At 40.3% G+C, this 20,573-nt stretch overlaps 1 protein-coding gene across 1 annotated transcript in view; it reads right to left on the bottom strand.

Moving 5' to 3' along the window:
• Window positions 1-8,370: 8,370 nt before the first annotated feature.
• MFSD6 (major facilitator superfamily domain containing 6) overlaps window positions 8,371-20,573 on the bottom strand; it is an 83,546-nt gene continuing 71,343 nt past the window's right edge. The window contains exons 4-7 of the mRNA XM_065931929.1: window positions 14,837-14,998; window positions 13,897-13,995; window positions 12,248-12,528; window positions 8,371-10,399 (exon numbers count right to left, since the gene is read on the bottom strand). Coding sequence (XP_065788001.1) covers window positions 10,196-10,399; window positions 12,248-12,528; window positions 13,897-13,995; window positions 14,837-14,998 — 746 coding nt within the window. The 3' untranslated portion in view covers window positions 8,371-10,195. The remainder of the gene's footprint in view (window positions 10,400-12,247; window positions 12,529-13,896; window positions 13,996-14,836; window positions 14,999-20,573) is intronic.

Below are 20,573 nucleotides of genomic sequence, written 5' to 3'. Positions count from 1 at the left end.
GTACAACCATTGCCATAATCAATCTTAGAACATTTCCGTCACTCTGAAAAAAACCACTGTGCCTGTTACCAGTCACTCACTGTTTTGCTTGTCTTCTTTCCCTTGGTCATAGCACCTAGTAGTCTACTTTCTGCCTCTCTATATGTGCATATTCTGAACATTTCATATCAGTGTATGCACGCATGCTCTGTAGCTTCAGTCAATAGCCTCATACAACTTGTAGCCTTTGGTTTCTGGCATTTTTCATTTAGTATTGTATTTTTTTTAACTTATTTATTTTTTAATTGAAGGATAATTGCTTTACAGAATTTTGTTGTTTTTTGTCAAACCTCAACATGAATCAGCCATAGGTATACATATATCCCCTCCCTTTTGAACCTCCCTTCCATCTCCTGCCCCATCCCACCGCTCTAGATTGATACAGAGACCCTGTTTGAGTTTCCCGAGCCATACAGCACATTCCCGTTGGCTATCTAATTTACATATGGTAATGTAAGTTTCCATGTTACTCTTTCCACACATCTCACCCTCCCCTCCCCTCTCCCCACATCCATAAGTCTGTTCTCTCTGTTTTTTTCTCCATTGTTGCCCATTCTTCAGTACTATTATTCTAGATTCCATATATATGTGTCAGAATACGATATTTATCTTTCTCTTCCTAACTTACCTCACTCTGTATAATAGGATCTAGGTTCATCCACCTTATTAGAACTGACTCAGATGCATTCCTTTTTATGACTGAGTCGTGGTGTTGGAGAAGACTCTTGAGAGTCCCTTGGACTGCAAGGAGATCCAACCAGTCCATCCTAAAGGACATCAGTCCTGGGTGTTCATTGGAAGGACTGATGCTGAAGCTGAAACTCCAGTACTTTGGCCACCTCATGCGAAGAGTTGACTCGTTGGAAAAGACTCTGATGCTGGGAGGGATTGGGGGCAGGAGGAGAAGGGGACAACAGAAGATGGGATGGCTGGATGGCATCACCGACTCAATAGACATGAGTTTGAGTAAGCTCCGGGAGTTGGTGATGGACCGGGAGGCCTGGCGTGCTGCGATTCATGGGGTCGCAAAGAGTCTGACACGACTGAGCGACTGAACTGAACTGAACTGAACTGAATGTTCCATTGTGTGTATGTACCACAATTTCTTTATCCATCATCTTTCAATGAACATCTAGGTTGCTTCCATGTTCTAGCTATTGTAAATAGTGCTGCAATTAACAGTGGGATACATGTGTCTTTTTCAATTTTTATTTCCTCAGGGTATATGCCAGGAATGGGACTGCTGGGTCATATGGATGGTTTTATTCCTAGTTTGTTAGGGAATCTCCATACCATCTTCCATAGCGGCTGTATCAGTTTACATTCCCACCAACAGTTCAAGAGCATTCCCTTTTCTCCACTCCCTCTCCAGCATTTATTGTTTGTAGACTTTTTGATGATGGCCATTCTGACAGGTGTGAGGTGATATCATTGTAGTTTTGATTTGCATTTCTCTAATAATGAGCGATGTTGAGCATCTTTTAATGTGTTTGCTAGCCATCTATATTTCTTCTTTGAAAAAATGTCTGTTTAAGTCTTTTCCCCATGTTTTGATTGGGTTATTTTGTTTTTCCAGTATTGAATTGTATGAGCTGCTTGTATATTTTGGAAATTAATCCTGTGTCAGTTGTTTCATTTGCTATTATTTTCTCCCATTCTGAGAGTTGTCTTTTCACCTTGCTTATAGTTTCCTTTGCTGTACAAAAGCTTTTAAGTTTAATCACTTGTTTACTTTTGTTTTTATTTCCATTACTTTAGGAAGTGGGTCATAGAGGATCTTGCTTTGATTTATGTCATCGAGCATTCTGCCTATGTTTTCCTCTAAGAGTTTTATAGTTTCTGGTCTTCCATTTAGATCTTTAATCCATTTTGAGTTTATCTTTGTGTATGGTATTAGGAAGTGTTCTGATTTCATTCTTTTACATGTAGCTGTCCAGTTTTCCCAGCACCAGTTATTGAAGAGGCTATCTTTGCCCCATTGTATATTCTTGCCTCCTTTGTCAAAAATAAGGTACCCATAGGAGCATGGGCTTATTTCTGGGTTTTCTATCTTGTTTTATTGGTCCATATTCCTGTTTTTGTGTCAGAACCATACTTTAGCTTTGTAATATAATCTGAAGCCAGTAAGGTGATTCCTCCAGCTCCATTCTTCTTTCTCAAGGCTACTTTGGCTATTTGGGGTCTTTTGTGTTTCCATATGAATTGTGAAATTTTTTTTTCTAGTTCTGTGAAAAATGTCATTGGTAATTTGATAGGGATCACACTGAATCTGTAGATTGCATTTGGTAGTATAGCCATTTTCACAATATTGATTCTTCCTACCCAGGAACATGGAATATCTCTCCATCTATTTATGTCATCTTTGATTTCTTTCATTGGTGTCTTATAATTTTCTGTGTACAGTTCTTTTGTCTTATTAGGTAAGTTTATTCCTAGATAATTAATTCTTTTTGTTGCATTGGTGAATGGGATTGATTCCTTAATTGCTCTTTCTGATTTTTCATTGTTAGTATATAGAAATGCAAGTGATTTCTGTGTGTTGATTTTGTATCCTGCAACCTTGCTAAATTCACTGATTAGCTCTAGTAATTTTCTGATACTATCTTTAGGGTTTTCTATATACAGTAGCATGTCATCTGCAAACAGAGAGAGCTTTATTTCTTCTTTTCTGATCTGGGTTTCTTTTATTTCTTTTTCTTCTCTGATTGCTGTAGCTAGGACTTCCAGAACTATGTTGAATAATAGTGGTGAAAGTGGACACCCTTATCTTGTTCCTTATTTTAGGGGATATGCTTTCCATTTTTCACAACTGAGAATAATGTTTGCTGTAGGCTTATCATATATGACCTTTACTATGTTGAGGTAGGTTCCTTCTATGCTCATTTCTTGAAGAGTTTTAATCATAAATGGGTGCTGAATTTTGTCAAAGGTTTTTTCTGCATCTATTGAGATTATCATATGGTTTTTATCTTTCAATTTGTTAATATGGTGTATCACATTGATTGATTTGTGTCTATTGAAGAATTCTTGCATCCCTGGAATAATCCCAACTTGATCATGGTGTATTAACTTTTTGATGTGTTGCTGAATTCTGTTTGCTAAAATTTTGTTGAGCATTTTTGCATCTATGTTCATCAATGATATTGGCCTATAGTTTTCTTTTTTGTGTGTTGTCTTGTCTGGTTATGGTATCAGGCTGATGGTGGCCTCTTAGAATGAGTTTGGAAGTGTTCCTTTCTCTGCAATTTTTTGAAAGAGTTTTAGAAGGATGACATTAGCTCTTCTCTAAATGTTTGATAGAATTCTCCTGTGAAGCCATCTGGTCCTGGGCTTTTGTTTTTTGGGAGATTTTTGATCATAGCTTCAATTTCAGTGCTTATAATTGGGTTGCTCATAATTTCTATTTCTTTCTGGTTCAGTCTTGGAAGATCCAACTTTTCTAAGAATCTGTCCGTTTCTTCCAGGTTATCCATTTTATTGCCATATAGTTGTTCATAATAGACTCTTATAATCCTTTGTATTTCTGCATTGTCTGTTACAACCTCTCCTTTTTCATTTCTAATTTTGTTGATTTGATTCTTCTCTCTCTCTTTTTTGATGAGTCTGGCTAAATAAAGGTTTGTCAATTTTGTTTATCTTCTCGAAGAATCAGCTTTTAGTTTTATTAACCTTTACTATTGTTTCTTTCATTTCTTTTTCACTTATTTCTGCCCTGATCTTCGTGATTTCTTTCCTTTTGCTAATTTTGGTTTTTTTGTTTTGTTTTGTTTTTCCAGTTGTTTTAGGTGTAAAGTTAGGTTGTCTATTTGATGTTTCTTAATCGTGCTTTCTATATATTTTGGATATTAATCCCTTGTTGCATCATTGGCAAATTTTTCCTCCCATCTCAAAGTGTGTTTTCATTTTGTTGATGGTTTCCAGTGCTCTGCATTGCTTTCCTTTTTTGCTTTGGGAGAGTGATCCAAGAAAATATTACTGATTTATGAGAGTGTTTCACCTGTGTTCTTGTCTAATTTTATGGTTTCATGTCTTACATTTAGGTGTTATAACTGTTTTGAGTTTATTTTTGTATATTATGTGAGGGAATGTTCTAATCTCACTGTTTTACACATTGATGTCCTGCTTTCCCAGCACTACTTGTTGAGAATAATGTCTCTTGTCCAATGTGTATTCTTGGCTCCTTTCTCACAGATTGGTTGTAGGTGTGTGGGTTTATTTCTGGATTCTCTGTTCTGTTAATCTAAGTGTTTGTTTTTTGTTCCAGTACCATGCTCTTTTGATTACTATAGCTTTGTAGGATAGTCTGAAGTCTGGGAGAGTTACACCTTCAGTATTGTTCTTTTTTCTCAGGATTGTTTTGGCTATATGGGATCTTTTGTAGTCCCATATAAATTTTTGGACTATGTGTTCTGGTTCTGTGGAAAATGTCCCTGGGTGTTTTGTTAGGAATTGCATTACGTCTGTAGATTGCTTTGAGTAATATGGCCATTTAAATAATCATGAGTCTTCCGATCTAAAAGCATGGGATATCGTTCCATTTCTTCAGAATCATCTTCATTTTCCTTCATCAATATTTTATAGTTTTCAGCTTATAGGCCTTTCACCTTCTTGATTAAGTTTATGCCTAGATATTTTACTTCATGTGATTTTAAATGGGATTTTTTTTTCACTTTCTTTTTCTGATATTTCATTATTAGTGTATAGAAACATTTTACATTGTTACATTAATCTTGCATCCTGCAACCTTGCCAAATTCATTTATTAGTTCTAATAGTTTTGGAGTGGACACTCTAGGGTTCTCTGTATAGAGTATCATGTTATCTGTGAATTGTGACAGTTTGATCTCTTCTCTTTTAATTGCATACCTTTTATTTTTCTTGTGTGATTACTGTCTCTGGGACTTCCAATACTATTTTGGACATCCTTATCTTGTTTCTGGATTTAGCAGGAAGCTTTCAGCTTTTCCCCATTGAGTATCATGCTGGCTGTAGATTTTGGAGTAAATGGCCTTTATTATGTTTGAATATATCCCCTCCCAGACCACTTTGATGAGAGGTTTTTTCCCACCTCAGCCAGTGAAAGATCCTTTACTGAGTCCTGAGTGTGAAAGTCTACTGCTTAGTTCATTCTTCTCTCTCCCTGTGAGACTCGATAATTAATAATACCTTGATTTGCATGAACATTGGTGTGTCTGCTTATTCTTGCTGTTGTATCTGTTCTGTTGTTCTGATGAGAGTTTGTATCATGAATGTTGAATTCTGTCAAATGCTTTTTTCTGCATCTATTGAGGTGATCATGTGGTTTTTGCCTTTCCTTTTGTTAATGTGTCATATCACATTGATTTGTGTATGTTGAACCATCTTTCTGACTCAGGAGTAAGTCCAATTTGATCATGGTATTTGACCCTTTTTATGTATTATTGGATTCCGTTTGCTGTTATAATATTGTGTTGAGGATTTTTGCATCTGTATTCATCAAAGATTATCTTCTGGTTTTCTTTTTTTGGAATGTCTTTGTCTGGTTTTGGTTTCAGGGTAATGGTGGCCTTACAGAATGAATTTGGGAGCATTCCTTTGTCTTTGATTTTTTGGAATTCTTTTTTGAGAAGGGTAGGTATAAATTCCTCTTTATATATTTGGTATAAATTCCTCTTTATATAAATTCCTCTTAATTCCCCAATGAAACCATCTGGTCCTGGACTTTTGTTTGCAGGGAGTTTTTATTATTTCAGATTCTATCTTTTCTAGTGATCGATCTGTTCAAATTGCTTGTTTCTTCTTGACTCAGTCTTGGCAGGCTGTGTGTTTCTAGAAATTTGTTTCTTCTGGTTGTCCAGTTTGTTGGCATATAACATTACTTGTCATTTATCCCCCCATCCTCTTCAACTTATGTTTTGATTAATTTTATCCATTAACTAATATCTCTAACCACTTAATGTTTACAGTGCATATTGGAACTCTTATTAGACAGCTTACTGGGTGTAGGTAAGCATGTAACATAGTACTATAGTTTGGGAGCATACAATGGATTTAAATGTCACAAAATACTCAGAGAGCTAGGACTTGATTGGAGAAATGAGGCAGCATTTGTGTCTATTTGCCACACAAAAATGATGGCAATTTTTATGGAGTGTGTACTGTATGTAAGGTATGTCATTAAACATCAGAAGTAAGGCAGATGCTGTGATCACCTTAAATTTACAGAGGAGGTCCCTGATGCCACAGGAGGTCACTTAGAGGTGTAATTTCTCCCTGGCAGCAGTGAGATGCAGATCCAGACAGTGGGGCTCCACGGCCAGCATGCTAAGGTCCTTGGGTTGCCGTCAGAAAGTGGGGCCCTCCCGGGAGCCACAGTGGGGGAAGTGGGCCTGCATTCGCCACCCGATGGAGATGGGAGCTGAGTGAGAGTAAGTTGCTCACCTGGACTGGCTCACATCTTCCCCCTCTGGACATCACCAAGTTTCTGACTACTGTCTTATTTTAAACCACGGTTTGTCCTTGCATAAGGTAAGTCACTTTGTGATTTGAGAGCCCACTTCCCCTTCCCCTCCCCCGTTTATTCTCTCTCTGTCCAGATACCAGCCTCTCTCCCGTCTGCCCAGGGATTTGGGATTCTTGAGCCAGGTGTTCACAGGAGTGCTCTGGGGCTTCAGAAGTAGCTTTCTCTGCTTCTTGCACCTGGGAACAGGAGAATTTCTGACGAGAAAATCATCTTTTACTTCCCTCCATTCAGCTCTGTCACAGCATAAGAGTCGATCTGGAGTTAGGCGGTGATTCTAGGAAGTTAGTTACTCATTGGAAGCCACACCCGTTGTTACGGGGTGCTTGTTGTGTGCTGATGACCTTGTCCTTTTGTCCTTAAAACCACCCGATGTGGTGTAACGTAATCCCTCTTCACAAGATGATGTTAATTTTAGGGTCCAGCCTTTCACAGTGAAGATGAGAAAACTAGGACCCAGAGACCTCCCAAAGGTGGTTTCTTGCTCTGTTTCTGCATAATAGCCAAGATCCACATGGTACTGTTTAAACAGCAGGAGAAATGGAATTCCTCGGATCCACTAGCCACATGGCAACCACTTAAGGACCACCTGTGGCTAACATCTGCCGCACTAGAGGGCGCCGTTCGACAAGGCTGTTGCCTCAGGACATTGAGCAGCGGCCGTGTCTGCTGGCCCTTCCCAACTCCATGGCATCGGTCTTCAGGATCCCTGCTGACCTCCAAGTTTCCTCTGCAGGTTGCCAAACCTTCCAAGTTATCTCCAGGGTGGCACGAACAGGTGAGACCAACAGCCGGAGTTTGAAGGCGCTGGACTTCCACGTATCTAGAATATCTAGCGATCCTAAATGGAGCTACAGCCATGCCATGTGAGTACCAGGCACATGAGGGGGCATTCAGAATGACCAGGGATTTTTTTCAGGCTCATTTTACCACAACAGAAGCAGGGAAGGCCTCCCTGCCTCCTGGGGTCAGGGAAAGTCCTGGTGGGTTTGAGTTTTGAATCCTGGCTTTGTGACCTGGGCCCCATAACATAAGCTGAGTTACCTGCAGAATCCTCATACTTAAAGTGGAGACAGTGATACGTATCACCTCGGGTGGTGGTAAGGACAAAACGACAAGGTCACCAGCACACAACAAGCACCCCGTAACGATGGGTGTGGCTTCCTGTGAGTAACTAACCTCCCAGAATCACTGCCTAACTCCAGATCGACTGCAAGGAATACTGCTTAAATAATGGTCCCAGCGCCACTGGCAGCCTCCACCCTGGCAGTTTTGGAGGAACTGCACATCAGAGGGAAGCACTTGGCCAGCATTCTGCTTCCTGTGGCCCATGACAAGATGAATAAGCCAGTAAGGCTGTGATGTTCTTCCTGTGAATTCCTTAGACTTTTCATGAGGTTTTTTTGGGAGGTTAGAGGTATATGTGTGAGTGTCATCTCTTACTCAGATCCCACATGAGCTCAGCGCTTTGTGTAATTTACTTTTTCTACAATTAAGGGAAAACTGTGAAAACAGGTCATTAAGGCAGTGATTGCCAGCCTGGGCTTTGTGACTTCCCTAGGTATTTCCAGGGGATCTCAAAAGGCATTATAAAATTCTCAAATCAAAATTTAATTTGCACTCTAATATATTTTTTAATGGCACGTTAAGGACAGGAAGAAGTCACAAAGTCTACAAACCCATGAAGGTGTCTGTTCTGAAAGGATGGAAATTACTGCATTGTTGAATCAGCTCTCACAGTAAATGTCTCATAATAAAGGCCTGTAGAATTTGATTTCATTCATTACAGAGCGAGGGACTTTTATTTGTTTAGTCACATCATTATCATTTAGGAAATATTTAAAAATGGTATTTATTTTTATTTGAACATGTCAACTGTGCATTTCCAAAGCAGCAGGCTTTTCAGAAGAATAAATCAGAACTGTAAACACAAGATACAGTAGAAGTTTTTTGACTTCCTACAGTCAGTTTCACAAATCCACATACTGAATATTCATAGCTGAGGTTCAGCCTGTCACCCATCTCTCTATTTCTATAGTTACATAAGCATAATAAATACATCTGATTTTTAAAGGTCACTTAAAATGAGTCATGATAATTTACAGTACAGTACATTTCAGTCAAGTGCAAAAATAACTATTTGCTTAATTCTATTCCTTCCCATTATTTTATTTTTAAGCTGTGTTCTGTGGTGAAGCTAGATATCCAAGTGTAGTTTCTTCTCCCAGATGCTGTCGTGGGCAGAAGTATGGTGTCGTGGAGAAGCCCTTACTTTACAGTTGGTCCTGCCTAATTAGGGTCAGAGAGTAAGGTGAGTTTTTCATTTTTAACTCTGTTCTTTCCTCTCCTCTGTGCTCACCCACAGTATCGTACACACTGCATGACTGCCCTTTCTTCAGCTGAAGCGGTGTTGCCTGGTCCACAGCCCTCCCGCAAGGCTTCCTGTAATCTCGACTTTCACTTTTAGCAGCAAGCTTTATGCATGAGTCACCTGGCCACTGTCCTGACTGTAGTTGTAGTATTTACAGTAGTGTGCTCATACCTGAATTCTCCAGTGTCTGACTGTGTCTTCATGGGAAAGAATATACTGACATTTGTGTCATAAGTCATTGGAAAGTGTACTTAACTTCTTATTTCTGTCTTTTCCGTTCCTGGCTTCCTGTTCACCACCTTTTCCCCTCACCAAAAACAAAACAAAAACTGAGCCATTATGTAATTTTAAAAAATTTTATCCCTCCCCCAGGCACTTATTTGTAAGTAGTACTGCTTAATTAAAAGAAACCCTTAGGAATTCATTGATTTTGTGTTTGTTTTATTCCATCAGCCAATTAGAGCCCAAATCACTAGAGAGCTGTAAATAGTGATAGAGGCTATTTACAGTTTCAGTATATTTAGTAAACCTTTGTTTATCAAGCCACAGCATACTGAGTTGTTTGGTTTATTTCAAATATTCCTTCCTCTGGTCTTAAAGCCCATTTAAAACAGAAGGCATTTTAAAGCTCAGCTTAGCTTGCAGTGGTCAGTAACAGCTTTTGCTGCTCCAAGAATTGACTATTTTCATTATATACCATACACATATAAAAATATATTTCCTAGAGATATCCCGAGTTTCTGATGAAACTTTTTCCTTTTTTTTTCTTATTAAACAAAAGCATAGATGCTACCAACTTTTATCTGGTTATTTTTAAAAATAAGTCTTATAATTTTTAAATGGTTCTTTTTAAAAGAAACAAAATTATAGATGTATTGTTTCTTCCCAGTTTGCTTTAAGAACCAAATAATTAGAATAAAGAATCAGAAGAGGGAACTTATATCAGCATTCACCTTGAAACACTTTTTTCCCTCCACCCATTTAGTGTAACTTTCCAGCTCTTACTGCCCTGGCAGGGAAGTCCTGTGGTCCTTAACCTACAAAGGCCTCACTGAGTTCCGTCCTCCTCCTGTGACTCCGGTGGGGCGTGGGAGGTGACCTGTTTCTGCCAATATGTACTGTAGCTCGTGTGCGTGTGAGTGTCTCCATGGTGATGAGTTCAGGTGTTTAGAAGCGTATGTGGTGCTATGCTCCTCAAGTGAGGCGTGTCCTAGGTTCGGGGTGCCTCTCCCCGTGTCCTGGCAGAGGAGCCTGGTTCCATGCAGGGCGCGAGGTGAGCGGCACGCCTCAGTGTCCCCCGGCGGCGGGCGGGGCCTGGCGGTCCTCACTGTCCTCTGCGCGCGGGTCCACACTGGGGTGAGCGGGGCTGCTCTGCGTCTGAGATGCGGCTGCTGGAGGGGATGGCTGGCTTCTGGGCGGGTCAGGGGGAGCCTCACATGGTCCAGGCTGGGCTCCACCAGCTGGAGAATTTTTCTGATTCTCACTGGTCCCCTGGAAGGTAAAGATAGGATGTGCCCCACAGTCAGTGCTAGCAAACTTTTTATATGCTTTCAGGTGAGATAGAGGAAACATGGGGGATCATCCTGAAGTGACCACTTCAGGAAACAAGTAATGGAGGAATAAGGGTGGAACGGCTTACCTTTCATCTCCTTTCCTATGTGCAACTGCCAAAGCCGCATGAAAAACATAAACACTATAAGCAGATGTATCTTGTGGATAAAGGATACATTACTACCACAATGCCTGTACTCCTAGGAAAACAGTCTACATCAGCAAATGTTTACTGGGCCCCCGCTGGCCATTGTGGCAAGCCGCTGGGTGAGCAGCATGGAATGGAAACTCATGCCGCTTGCTGAGGCCAGAGCATTCAAGGCTGGAAGGCACCTTGTCTAACGGAGTGAGGAAGGCATTCTCGGCCTTGGAGATGGGACCAGGAAAAGAAAGGTCCTGAAATGAAGAATCCTGATCTATATTTAACTAAACAAATAAGACAGAACATCCATGTAAAAAAAAGTAAACAAGCACCTATGTAACCAATTAGTTTGAGGGAGTACCTATCACTCCAAAACATCATCTACACCATGTCTGTAAAATACCACAATCCTGATTTCTGAAAATCAGAAAATAATGTTTTTGTTTTTCTTTAATGGATTGCCCTCTGAACTAATACCCATCACCTCAAATAGCTGAGGACCAAGGAAAAAAAAACAAACTTTTATTTCTGTAATTGATTCTAAAATGTGAAAGAAAAAAATCATATGATGACTTCTTTATAAGAAGAAGTTATACCAGCTAGTTTTAATTAACCTTAACATACCAGAAAAAAAATGTTTAATGATGCTTAAGCCTCACAGGCTTCTGTGAAAATTAGGTTAAGTGTCCAAAGTATGGAAACTACCATTTGGGCAGAAGCCCCGCTCTGTCCTCTGACTCCCCCCCATCCGCTCTTCCCACCTTCTTACCCTCCCTCTTGACTTGTGAGCAGGAGATGTGCATGAGTTTACTATCTTAATAGACCAGTAAGATCATACATGGACTAGACATTACCAGCAAAGAATCAGATTTGGTTTAAGCTACAGAGGTATTAGGTTAGTTTACAAAGTTGTGATAAATTTAATTAATGTATTTCAAAGTAAAGAAATTATCACATTACTCTTTTAAGTCTTTCTCCTTTTTTTTCCTCCTGTGTCCTCTGAAACTGCTCTAGATATAAAACTGACATGATTGATCCCGTGAAAGAGAATGATTTGGTTAAAAAAAACACAGGGACGTTAGACTCGTTACTTTGGCTAAACTGTTCATAGGAGTCACACTTAATCATTTTCCCAAAGTATTAATATAGCTTCAGTGACAATTACCTACAATGTTTTATCCATGTGATTCAACTCCACTCAGGAGAGACCACAACTCTAAGGTTAAGAAAAACCACACTTTTTGTCTTTCAGGTGAGCCCACCAGCAAATCCACAGTCCACTCAGTTGGGTGTCCTATAAGACCCCTGCAGTGGCTCAGAGTACTCACTAATTCATCAGATGTTTACTAAGGTACTACTATATAGAAAGGCCCCACTAGAATTTCTAAATTAGAGATTAATATATATAATCCATCAAAGCAAGAACCGTATATCCACACAGTAACTAGTGTCCATTAACAGAGACATTTTAAAGAAATACAGAAAATCAGAATGAATTTCTTTCAAGAAGTACTGTCTTCTCAGTGAGGCCTTTCTGTGTAAGGCAGAATTTTCCCTCTGAGGCCTCGTATACACCTCTATAGCACACGTCACAGAAGTCCTGAAACCACCAGGCCTGCTGACGGAGGGCCAGCAGAGGACCTTACCTGCAGAGGCTGTATCTCAGAAGCACGGCTGTCTCTCGTGAGCTGCATCATCTCTTTAATCTGGTAGAGTGCGTAGACAAAGGTCACCCAGGGGGATGAACTGACGCCCCAGGCGGGCTTGTTCACATCCTCCTGCTCTTCCTGGTGCTTGGTTTTCTTGGGTGGAAGCCTGGGCTCAGTGCGTGGCAGAACATCTTCTGTCTGTTGTTGGACCAAGTCGATGGTTGCTATGGGAACAGGGCTAGAGGGGACAGGGATCCTTTCTGCCAACATCGTCTTGTCTGCAGAGAAAATCGCATTTAAATCATTTGTCAGTTTTCCACATATTTAAACAGATGCATGTATGTATATATAAATAGTAAAAAATAGACAACCTCGATAAGCCCATTCTAGTGTGCTTGGGAATGTCAGCAAGTTGCTGTGTAGCAAGGGTGGCTTCTCCACCTGGGAGACTACTGAGCAAATGAATGTGATGTCTGCCTTGCAGGTCTCCTTACAGAGCCTAAGAGACGTTCACATATTTATGAAATACATTGTTAATGTATCAGTATATCGTATTTGTGGGGCATAGGTTATAGCTTCAGCCCACTTACAGAACTGAAATTTTAAAAATAAGCAGCAAAACAGGAAAATCACATGACAGATGCTTTTATTAGACTTTTACTGAAGGCGTGGACCAAGCTGTGTAAGAGAGATGATCTGCTTAGGATTATGGAAGAACAAGAGTGAGAAAAGTCAGTATTGGTCTTTCTGAATAACTAGGAATTAAAATCTGTCTCTGGGGTTTCTGTACAAGTTAGTTTTTCTCTTAATAGAAGCACTTGGAGTACTTGAGGCAAATGCTCCTCAAAGGACAAGACACCATAGAAGATAAGCCTGTTCCAGGACTCAAGAGCTGAGAAATAATATTTGTTTTAATGGTTGGCCTTCTTCATCCAAAAAAAATTTAAAAGTTGATTGCCTAAATAAGTTAAAAACTTGTTTTCGTCCACATATTATATTGGATATAACCTTCTTGCTGTATAATAATTTTAATGAGGTCCATACCTAATCTGCCTGCAGTGCAGGAGACCTGGCTTCAATCCCTGGGTTGGGAAGATTTCCTGGAGAAAGGAATGGCAACCCACTCCAGTGCTCTTGCCTGGAGAATCCCATGGGCAGAGGAGCCTGGTGGGCTACAGTCCCTGGGGTCGCAAAGGGTTGGACACAACTGAGCAGCTACCACTTCCACTCATGCCTGATTAAGGGAAAACTTTAAATTAACGTTTAGGCTTTTTTCCCCCCCAGATGGAGGTAAGGCACAGAGGTTAATACCACTTCCTATCCCTAATAGTAAAATCACTGTATAGTCCTTTATGTATTTAAAATTTAAATCTCTTTAGAATACCAGAGAAATTTAAAACCAATACTTTCCCCAGTACCGTGTACCATAAGGCAAAACAAAAGGAAGAAAACCCCAAGCTATTTAAATAACTGGTATTCTCTTCAACACAGCAAGTGGCGTCTCTGCAGCCATGGTGCACGGGAGCTCAGGGCCATGCAGGTCCTAGGCACACTGCTGTTCCCACCTCTGGGCTTCTCAGGGGTATGTGCAGAACTCCCCTTGGCTTCAGCCTTTGAAACCATTAAGGATCAATGAGCATGTCTACCTTCTTCCTCATCTGGTACTGCCAGCCACTGGATCAGGGCAAAGAGCAAGAGGATCACCAGGCAGGCCATGCCAATTCCTCGGAAGGTTGCAGCAGCCCCTGTGAAAACAGCCGACACTCTAGACAGTAATTCCTGGAAAGGTGGGTAGCCCTCACCCAGACCTGTCGATGTTCTAAAGTTGACAAAGGCAGCAGAGCAGAGAACGGCAAGTGGCCACTGGCTTCATACCGAAGGAAAAACACAGGTCTGCAGAGTTGTCGAGAGACCCAAGGGCTGGTATTGGATATCTGTCACTGATAAGATTTTCAAACTGCATTTATAAAATAAAGGACTGTCTCTGAATGCCTTTTTAAAATGCACTGGGCTCTCCTCTTCATAAAGGCCATCCACCTATTACACAGTCCTATTAATCTGTAGTTAAAACAGCCAAGCTTAATAGGTGCTATAAATTCAGACATCTCTGAGCCTACCTTCTATAGATGACTGACTAGTCAAGATCCTGGAGCAGAATAATCCCACCTCCACCTCGGCCCCTGTATTTCCAGTAAGGGGGAACTGATGGAGCAAACAGACTGTTATCACAGATGCAGGGACATTACCAAAGCCAGATGGAAAAACAGTGATGAATTATCTTTTCTCCAGCATTATCATCAACAGGTTTAGGGCACTTCAAACCAAAAGCACGTGGGCTCATTCCTTTGTTTGGCTCCTCTGAGGTATCTGTGTAGCACTGTGGTTAACTGTCTGCTGTAATCACTTTAACTGCTGAAGCACACTGCTTTGCAATTCTGACTACTGTGAAAGCTAGAGAAAGAATGTGAAAACGAGAGCCTACCCTCTGGCAATCTTCAGTAATATTCTGAGTGTTTATGGAGGTGTTGCTGAAAAGTTGTAAGGTTTCATCAAAGAAGAAAGGGAAAGAAAGCAAGCCATTCTTACCAAAAAAGTTGACCAGCACGCCTCCGATCATGGCACCACAGCCTCTCCCCAAACCCAGGTGAAGGCCTTGCAGGATGCCCTGAGCAGACGTCCTCAGCTCAGGGGGAACCGCGGCACTGAGGTAAGAGATGCAGGCCGCCCAGATGGCTGCGTGTGTCACTCCTGGGGAGAAAGGGGAGCAGGCGGGAGGGCTGATCAGCACTCCTCATGCTACTCTCTTGTGGACGGTGAGTTACCAACGAGGTACATGTATGTGTACACATCCTTACATATATACACATCTAATAATATGTACACTTTTTTGTGGTAAAATACACGTAACAAAATTTGTCATTTAACCATTTTTAAGTGTATGGTTCGGTGGCTTTAAGTACAATTCCAGTTTTGTGCTCCCATCACTACCATCCATCCCCAGAATTTATTTTCAGCCAAGCTGAAATTCTGCATGCGTTAAACAATACCATCTCCAGGCCTTGAGAACCACCATTTACTTTCTATCTCTGTGAGTATGACTGGTTGGGGACCTCATCCAAGTGGGCTCATACAGGGTTTGATCTTTGGTGTCTAGCTTCTGTCACTTAGCATGAAGTCTTCAGGGTTCCTCCATGTTCCATATACCAGAATTTCCTTCCTTTTTATGGCCCATGGATATATAGCCATGTAACACTCTGTTTATCCATTCATCTCTTGATGGATATTTGGGTTGTCTCCACCTTTTGGCTGTTGTGAATGCTGCTGCTTTGAACACTGATGTGCAAGTGTCTGAGTCCCTGTGTCAGTTCTTTGGGGTATAAACCTAAAAGTGGAATCACTAGGTTACATGGTAATAATGTATTTAACACTTTGAGGGTCTGTTTTCCACAGCAGCTGCACCATTTTACAATCCCACTAGAAATGCTCAAGAATTCCAGTTTTTCCATATCTTACCAGATGTTATTTTCTGTGTTTTTATAATAGCAATACTAACAGGTTTGAGGGCTTCCCAGGCGGCACTGGTGGTAAAGAACCCGCCTACCAATGCAGGAGACATGAAGAGACGCAGGTTCGATCCCTAGGTCGGGAAGAACCCCTGGAGGAGGGCATGGCAACCCACTCCAGTGTTCTTGCCTGGGAAGCCTCACGGACAGAGAGGCCTAGCAAGCTGGAGTCCATGTGGTTGCAGACCGTCAGACACAACTGAAGCGACTCAGCACAATGGGTATGAAGTGGTATCTCACTGTGGTTTTGATTTGCATTCCCTAATAGCTACTGATACTGAATGTTTTTCATTTATTAGCCATCTATAAATCTTGGAGAAAATCTATGCAAGTCTTTGCTCATTTTCAAATTGGGTTCTTTGGGTTTCTTTGCTGTTTTAGTCATTTTTTAATACATTTTGGATATTAAAACCTTTTATTGGGTACCTATTTTGACATTAAGAACAGATACATAGATCAATGGAACAGAACAGACCCCAAAAATAAACCCATGCACATATAGTCAGTTAGTCTACAACAAAGGAGGTAAGAATATACACTGGAGAAAAGACAGTGTCTTTAACATGTGGTGTTGGGAAACATGGACAGCTACATGTAAATCAATGAAATTAGAACACTCCCACATACCATATACAAAATAAACTCAAAATGGTTTGAAGACCTAAATGTAAGACATGGCACCATAACATTCCTAGAGGAGAACATAGGCAAAACATTCTCTGACATAAATTGTAGCAATATTTTCTTAGATCAGTCTCCCAAAGCAGTAAATAAAAGCAATAATAAACAAATGGAAAAAAGAAAAAAAATTTTTTAAATGGGACTTGATCAAATGTAAAAAGATTTTGCACAGAAATGAAACCATCAACAAAATAAAAACACAATGTAAGGAACGGAAGAAAATACTTGCAAGTGATGCGGCCAACAAGGAGTTAATATCCAAAATCTCCAAACAGTTCATAAAACTCAATACTGTAAAAACAACACAAAGAATGGGCAGAAGTCCTAAACAGACATGTTTCCAAAGAAGACATACAGATGGCCAACGTGCACGTGAAAAGATGCTCATCATTGCTCTTTATTAGAGAAATGCAAGTCAAAACCACAGTAAGGTATCACCTCACACTATTCTAAGTGTCCATCATTAAAGAGGTCTGAAAATGCTGGAGGGGGTGGAGAAAAGAGGGCTCTCCTACTCTTTGGTGGGAAGGTACACTCGTGCAGCCACAATGGTAAAAGAGGTTTGGAGGCTCCTTAACAGACTAAAATAGAGCTAGCATGTGACCCAGTAATCCAACTCCTGGATAGTTATCTGGAGATAAATAAAAGACAAAAATTCTAATTTTAAAAGACATGTGTACCCTAATGTTCACAGCAGCGCCGTTTACAATAGCAAGACACAGCGGCAACCAAGGTGCCCATCACTGCGTTACTGGCTCAGAAGACGTGGCACATACACACAATGGAATATAACTCAGCCAAAAAAACCGAAATATTCCCATTTACAGCAACAGGCATGGACCGAGAAATATTATAATGAAGTAAGTCAGATAAAGACAAATACTATATGATATCATTTATATGTGGGATGTAAAAAACAATACAAATGAATCTATATACAAACCAGAAACAGGCTCGCAGACACAGAAAACAAACATAGTTATCAAAGGGGAGAGGGAGGGAAGGGGGGGTATGAATTAGGAATATGGAATTAACAGATAAAACTACTATACAAAAAGCAGATAAGCAATAAGGATTTACGGTATAACAGGAAATTCAGTATCTTGTAATAACTTGTAATGAAATATAATCTAAAAAAACACTTTGCTGTACATCTGAAGATAATGCAGTATTGTAAATCAAGTACAATTTTTAAAAAATGTTATTTCTAACTTTTCCATTATATTAGCACTATAACATTTTCAGAGAGATAGCTTTTATGTATCTTATTTATATTGGCTATAATTCTATAACTGGGGTTAATGACTTGAAGGATATAATCATTTTTTCTTTTTTGCCTTTTAATATATAGTTCCAGTTTGTTTTCCAAAAGACTGCACGGATATTTACAATGCCTCATTACCAGTTTCATTATATCATCATCATTGGTTGGCAGGGAGAGGAGGATAAAGATAACAGGTTGGAAAAAATTGATCATTAATGTACAGCAACTACACACTGTATGAATTTAAATCTTATTAGAACACAGCTTTACATGTAACAGGAAGATAATGTCACAACAGGTTTTATAGATAGCTGCAAAGGATTAAAAAATCATCTGGTACTGCTTACATTAAGTTATGGACTTGCTTCCTGGAAAATAATCGCACTTGGAGATAATATCAGAAAGTTTTAACCCATGTTTTGGAAAATTAAACTGAAAAATTAATATTCATTTAAGATTTAATCTGACAATCTGCTTCTGGTCAAACTGGAATAACAGGTACTGGATTTACTTCCTTCTTGAAACAACCAAAAACTGGACAAAATATATGAAACAATAGTTCCCAAGACACTGGACATCAGCAATAAGGAGAGTGATCTCTGAGAGGTGGGAAACAGTGAGGGGCCCCAGCTCACTGGGTCAGTCTGACAGCTGCAAGGCAGAGAGGGGAACCAGCAAACCGAGGAGATGGAGCAGACAGGCTGGGAAGCCTGGGGCAGCCGGAGCTCCAGGTCAGACAACCAGAGAGGGGACAGCTTCACAGAAACTCCAGAGATCCGCAGGGGCTTTCCCTCAAGCATGCAGCAGAGTGCTGATTAGCAAGTGCATGTAATGGAAACCATCCAAAGCCAGGTCAAGAACTGCCCCAAAACAATACAAAAAACACTCCTGGGAACCCATCCAGGGCTGGGAATAGTACCTGTTTCTACCAGCCAAACTGGAAAAACTCATGATTCCTGGGATTGCTAGAGTATTCAGAAGGGCCTTGTTTTAGGACAACTGACAAGGACCTGCTGTACCGCCCAGGGAACTTTCCTGTCCCATGGCAGCGGGGATGGGAGGGGAGTTTGGGGAGAATGGATACATGTGTATATATAGCTGAGGACCTTCGCTGTGCACCCGAAACTGTCACAATGTTAATCAGCTACACTCCAATACAAAGTAAGTTTTTTAAAAAAAACCACTGAGGATAAAAACAAACATAGGGTCTTGTGTTAGTAGTATGAAAGAGTTAACCCTAGTTTAAATAACGTTCTGGTCCCATCTAAGTGATGTTTAAAAGCAAGACTCAAGAGGATCATACCATTTCTAAGTTTAATTATGTTCCAGAACAGAGCTCAAGAATATTTGTAGAAAAGCAAAAATATCTAGTACCTAAGGTAAAATTCACAGTGTTGAGAATGTAGTCAAATACATTGCTATTCGGTTGCTAAGTTGCGCAAGACTCTGACGCCCCATGGACTGCAGCACACCAAGCTCCTCTGTCCCCCACTGCCTCCCAGAGTGTGCTCCGATTCACGTCCACTGAGTCAGTAATGCTGTCTAACCGTTTCATCCTTTGCTGCCCGCTTCTCCTTCTGCCTTCAACCCTTCACAGCATCAGGGTGTTTCCAATGAGTAAGCTCTTTGCATCAAGTGACCAAAGTATTGCAGCTTCTGTTTCAGCATCAGTCCTTCCAATGAATATTCAGGGTTGATTTCATTTAGGATTGACCGGTTTAATCTTGCAGTCCAAGGGACTCTCAAGAGTCTTTTCCAGCACAGTTTGAAATGATCAATTCTTTGGTGCTCAGCCTTCTTTATGGTCCAACTCACATCTGTACATGACTACTGGAAAAACCAAAGCTGTGACTTTATGGACCTTTGTCGGCAAAGTGATCTCTCTGCTTTTTAATACACTGTCAACGTTTGTCACAGCTTTCCTTCCAAGGAGCAACATCTTTTAATTTCATGGCTGCAGTCACCATACGCAGTGATTTTGGAGCCCAAGAAAATAAAATCTGTTACTGCTTCCACTTTTTCCCCTTCTATTTGCCATGAAGTGATAGGACCAGATACCATGATCTTAGTTTTTTGAATGTTCAGTTCTAGGCCAGCTTTTTCACTCTCCTCTTTCACCTTCATCAGGAAGCTCTTTAGTTCCTCATCACTTTCTGCCATTATAGTGATATTATCTGCATATCTGAGGCTTTCGATATTTCTCCCAGCAGTCGAGTCCAGCTTGTGATTCATCCAGCCCAGAATTTCACATGTTGTACCATTCATATAAGTTAAATAAGCAGGGTGACAATATATAGCCTTGTCATACTACTTTCACAGTTTTGAACCAGTGAGTTGTTCCATGTCTGGTTCTATTAGGTTGGTACAAAAGTAACTGCAGTTTTGCACTGTAGAACTTTACCATTTGATATCAGAATGCATTCTTAAATATATGTGGTTATGTGATACATCATTTTAATGGGTATTTCTCGCTTCATTTTTTTTGCTAATGACATTATTTGCTGTTTTACTTAGGTAAATGATGTTAGACAAAAAGCAAATTTGATCAGTTTTCTTATTCAAGTTCAAAACGGGTCATAAAACAGTAAAGACACTCACAACATCAACAACACATTTGGCTCAGAAACTAACGGACACGCAGTGCAGTGGTGATTCCAGAACTTTTACAAAGGAGACAAAAGCCTTGAAGATGAGTGCAGTGGCCCACCATCGGCAGTTGACAACCACCAAGAACCATCATCGAAGTTGTGAAAGAACTCAACGTTGACCATTCTATGGTCATTTAGTATTGAAGCAAATTGGAAAGGTAAAAAAG

Source organism: Muntiacus reevesi, chromosome 3 (genome assembly GCF_963930625.1).
Source record: "Muntiacus reevesi chromosome 3, mMunRee1.1, whole genome shotgun sequence".
Classification (NCBI taxonomy): domain Eukaryota; kingdom Metazoa; phylum Chordata; class Mammalia; order Artiodactyla; family Cervidae; genus Muntiacus; species Muntiacus reevesi.
This window is presented reverse-complemented; position numbering and strand designations above follow the sequence as displayed.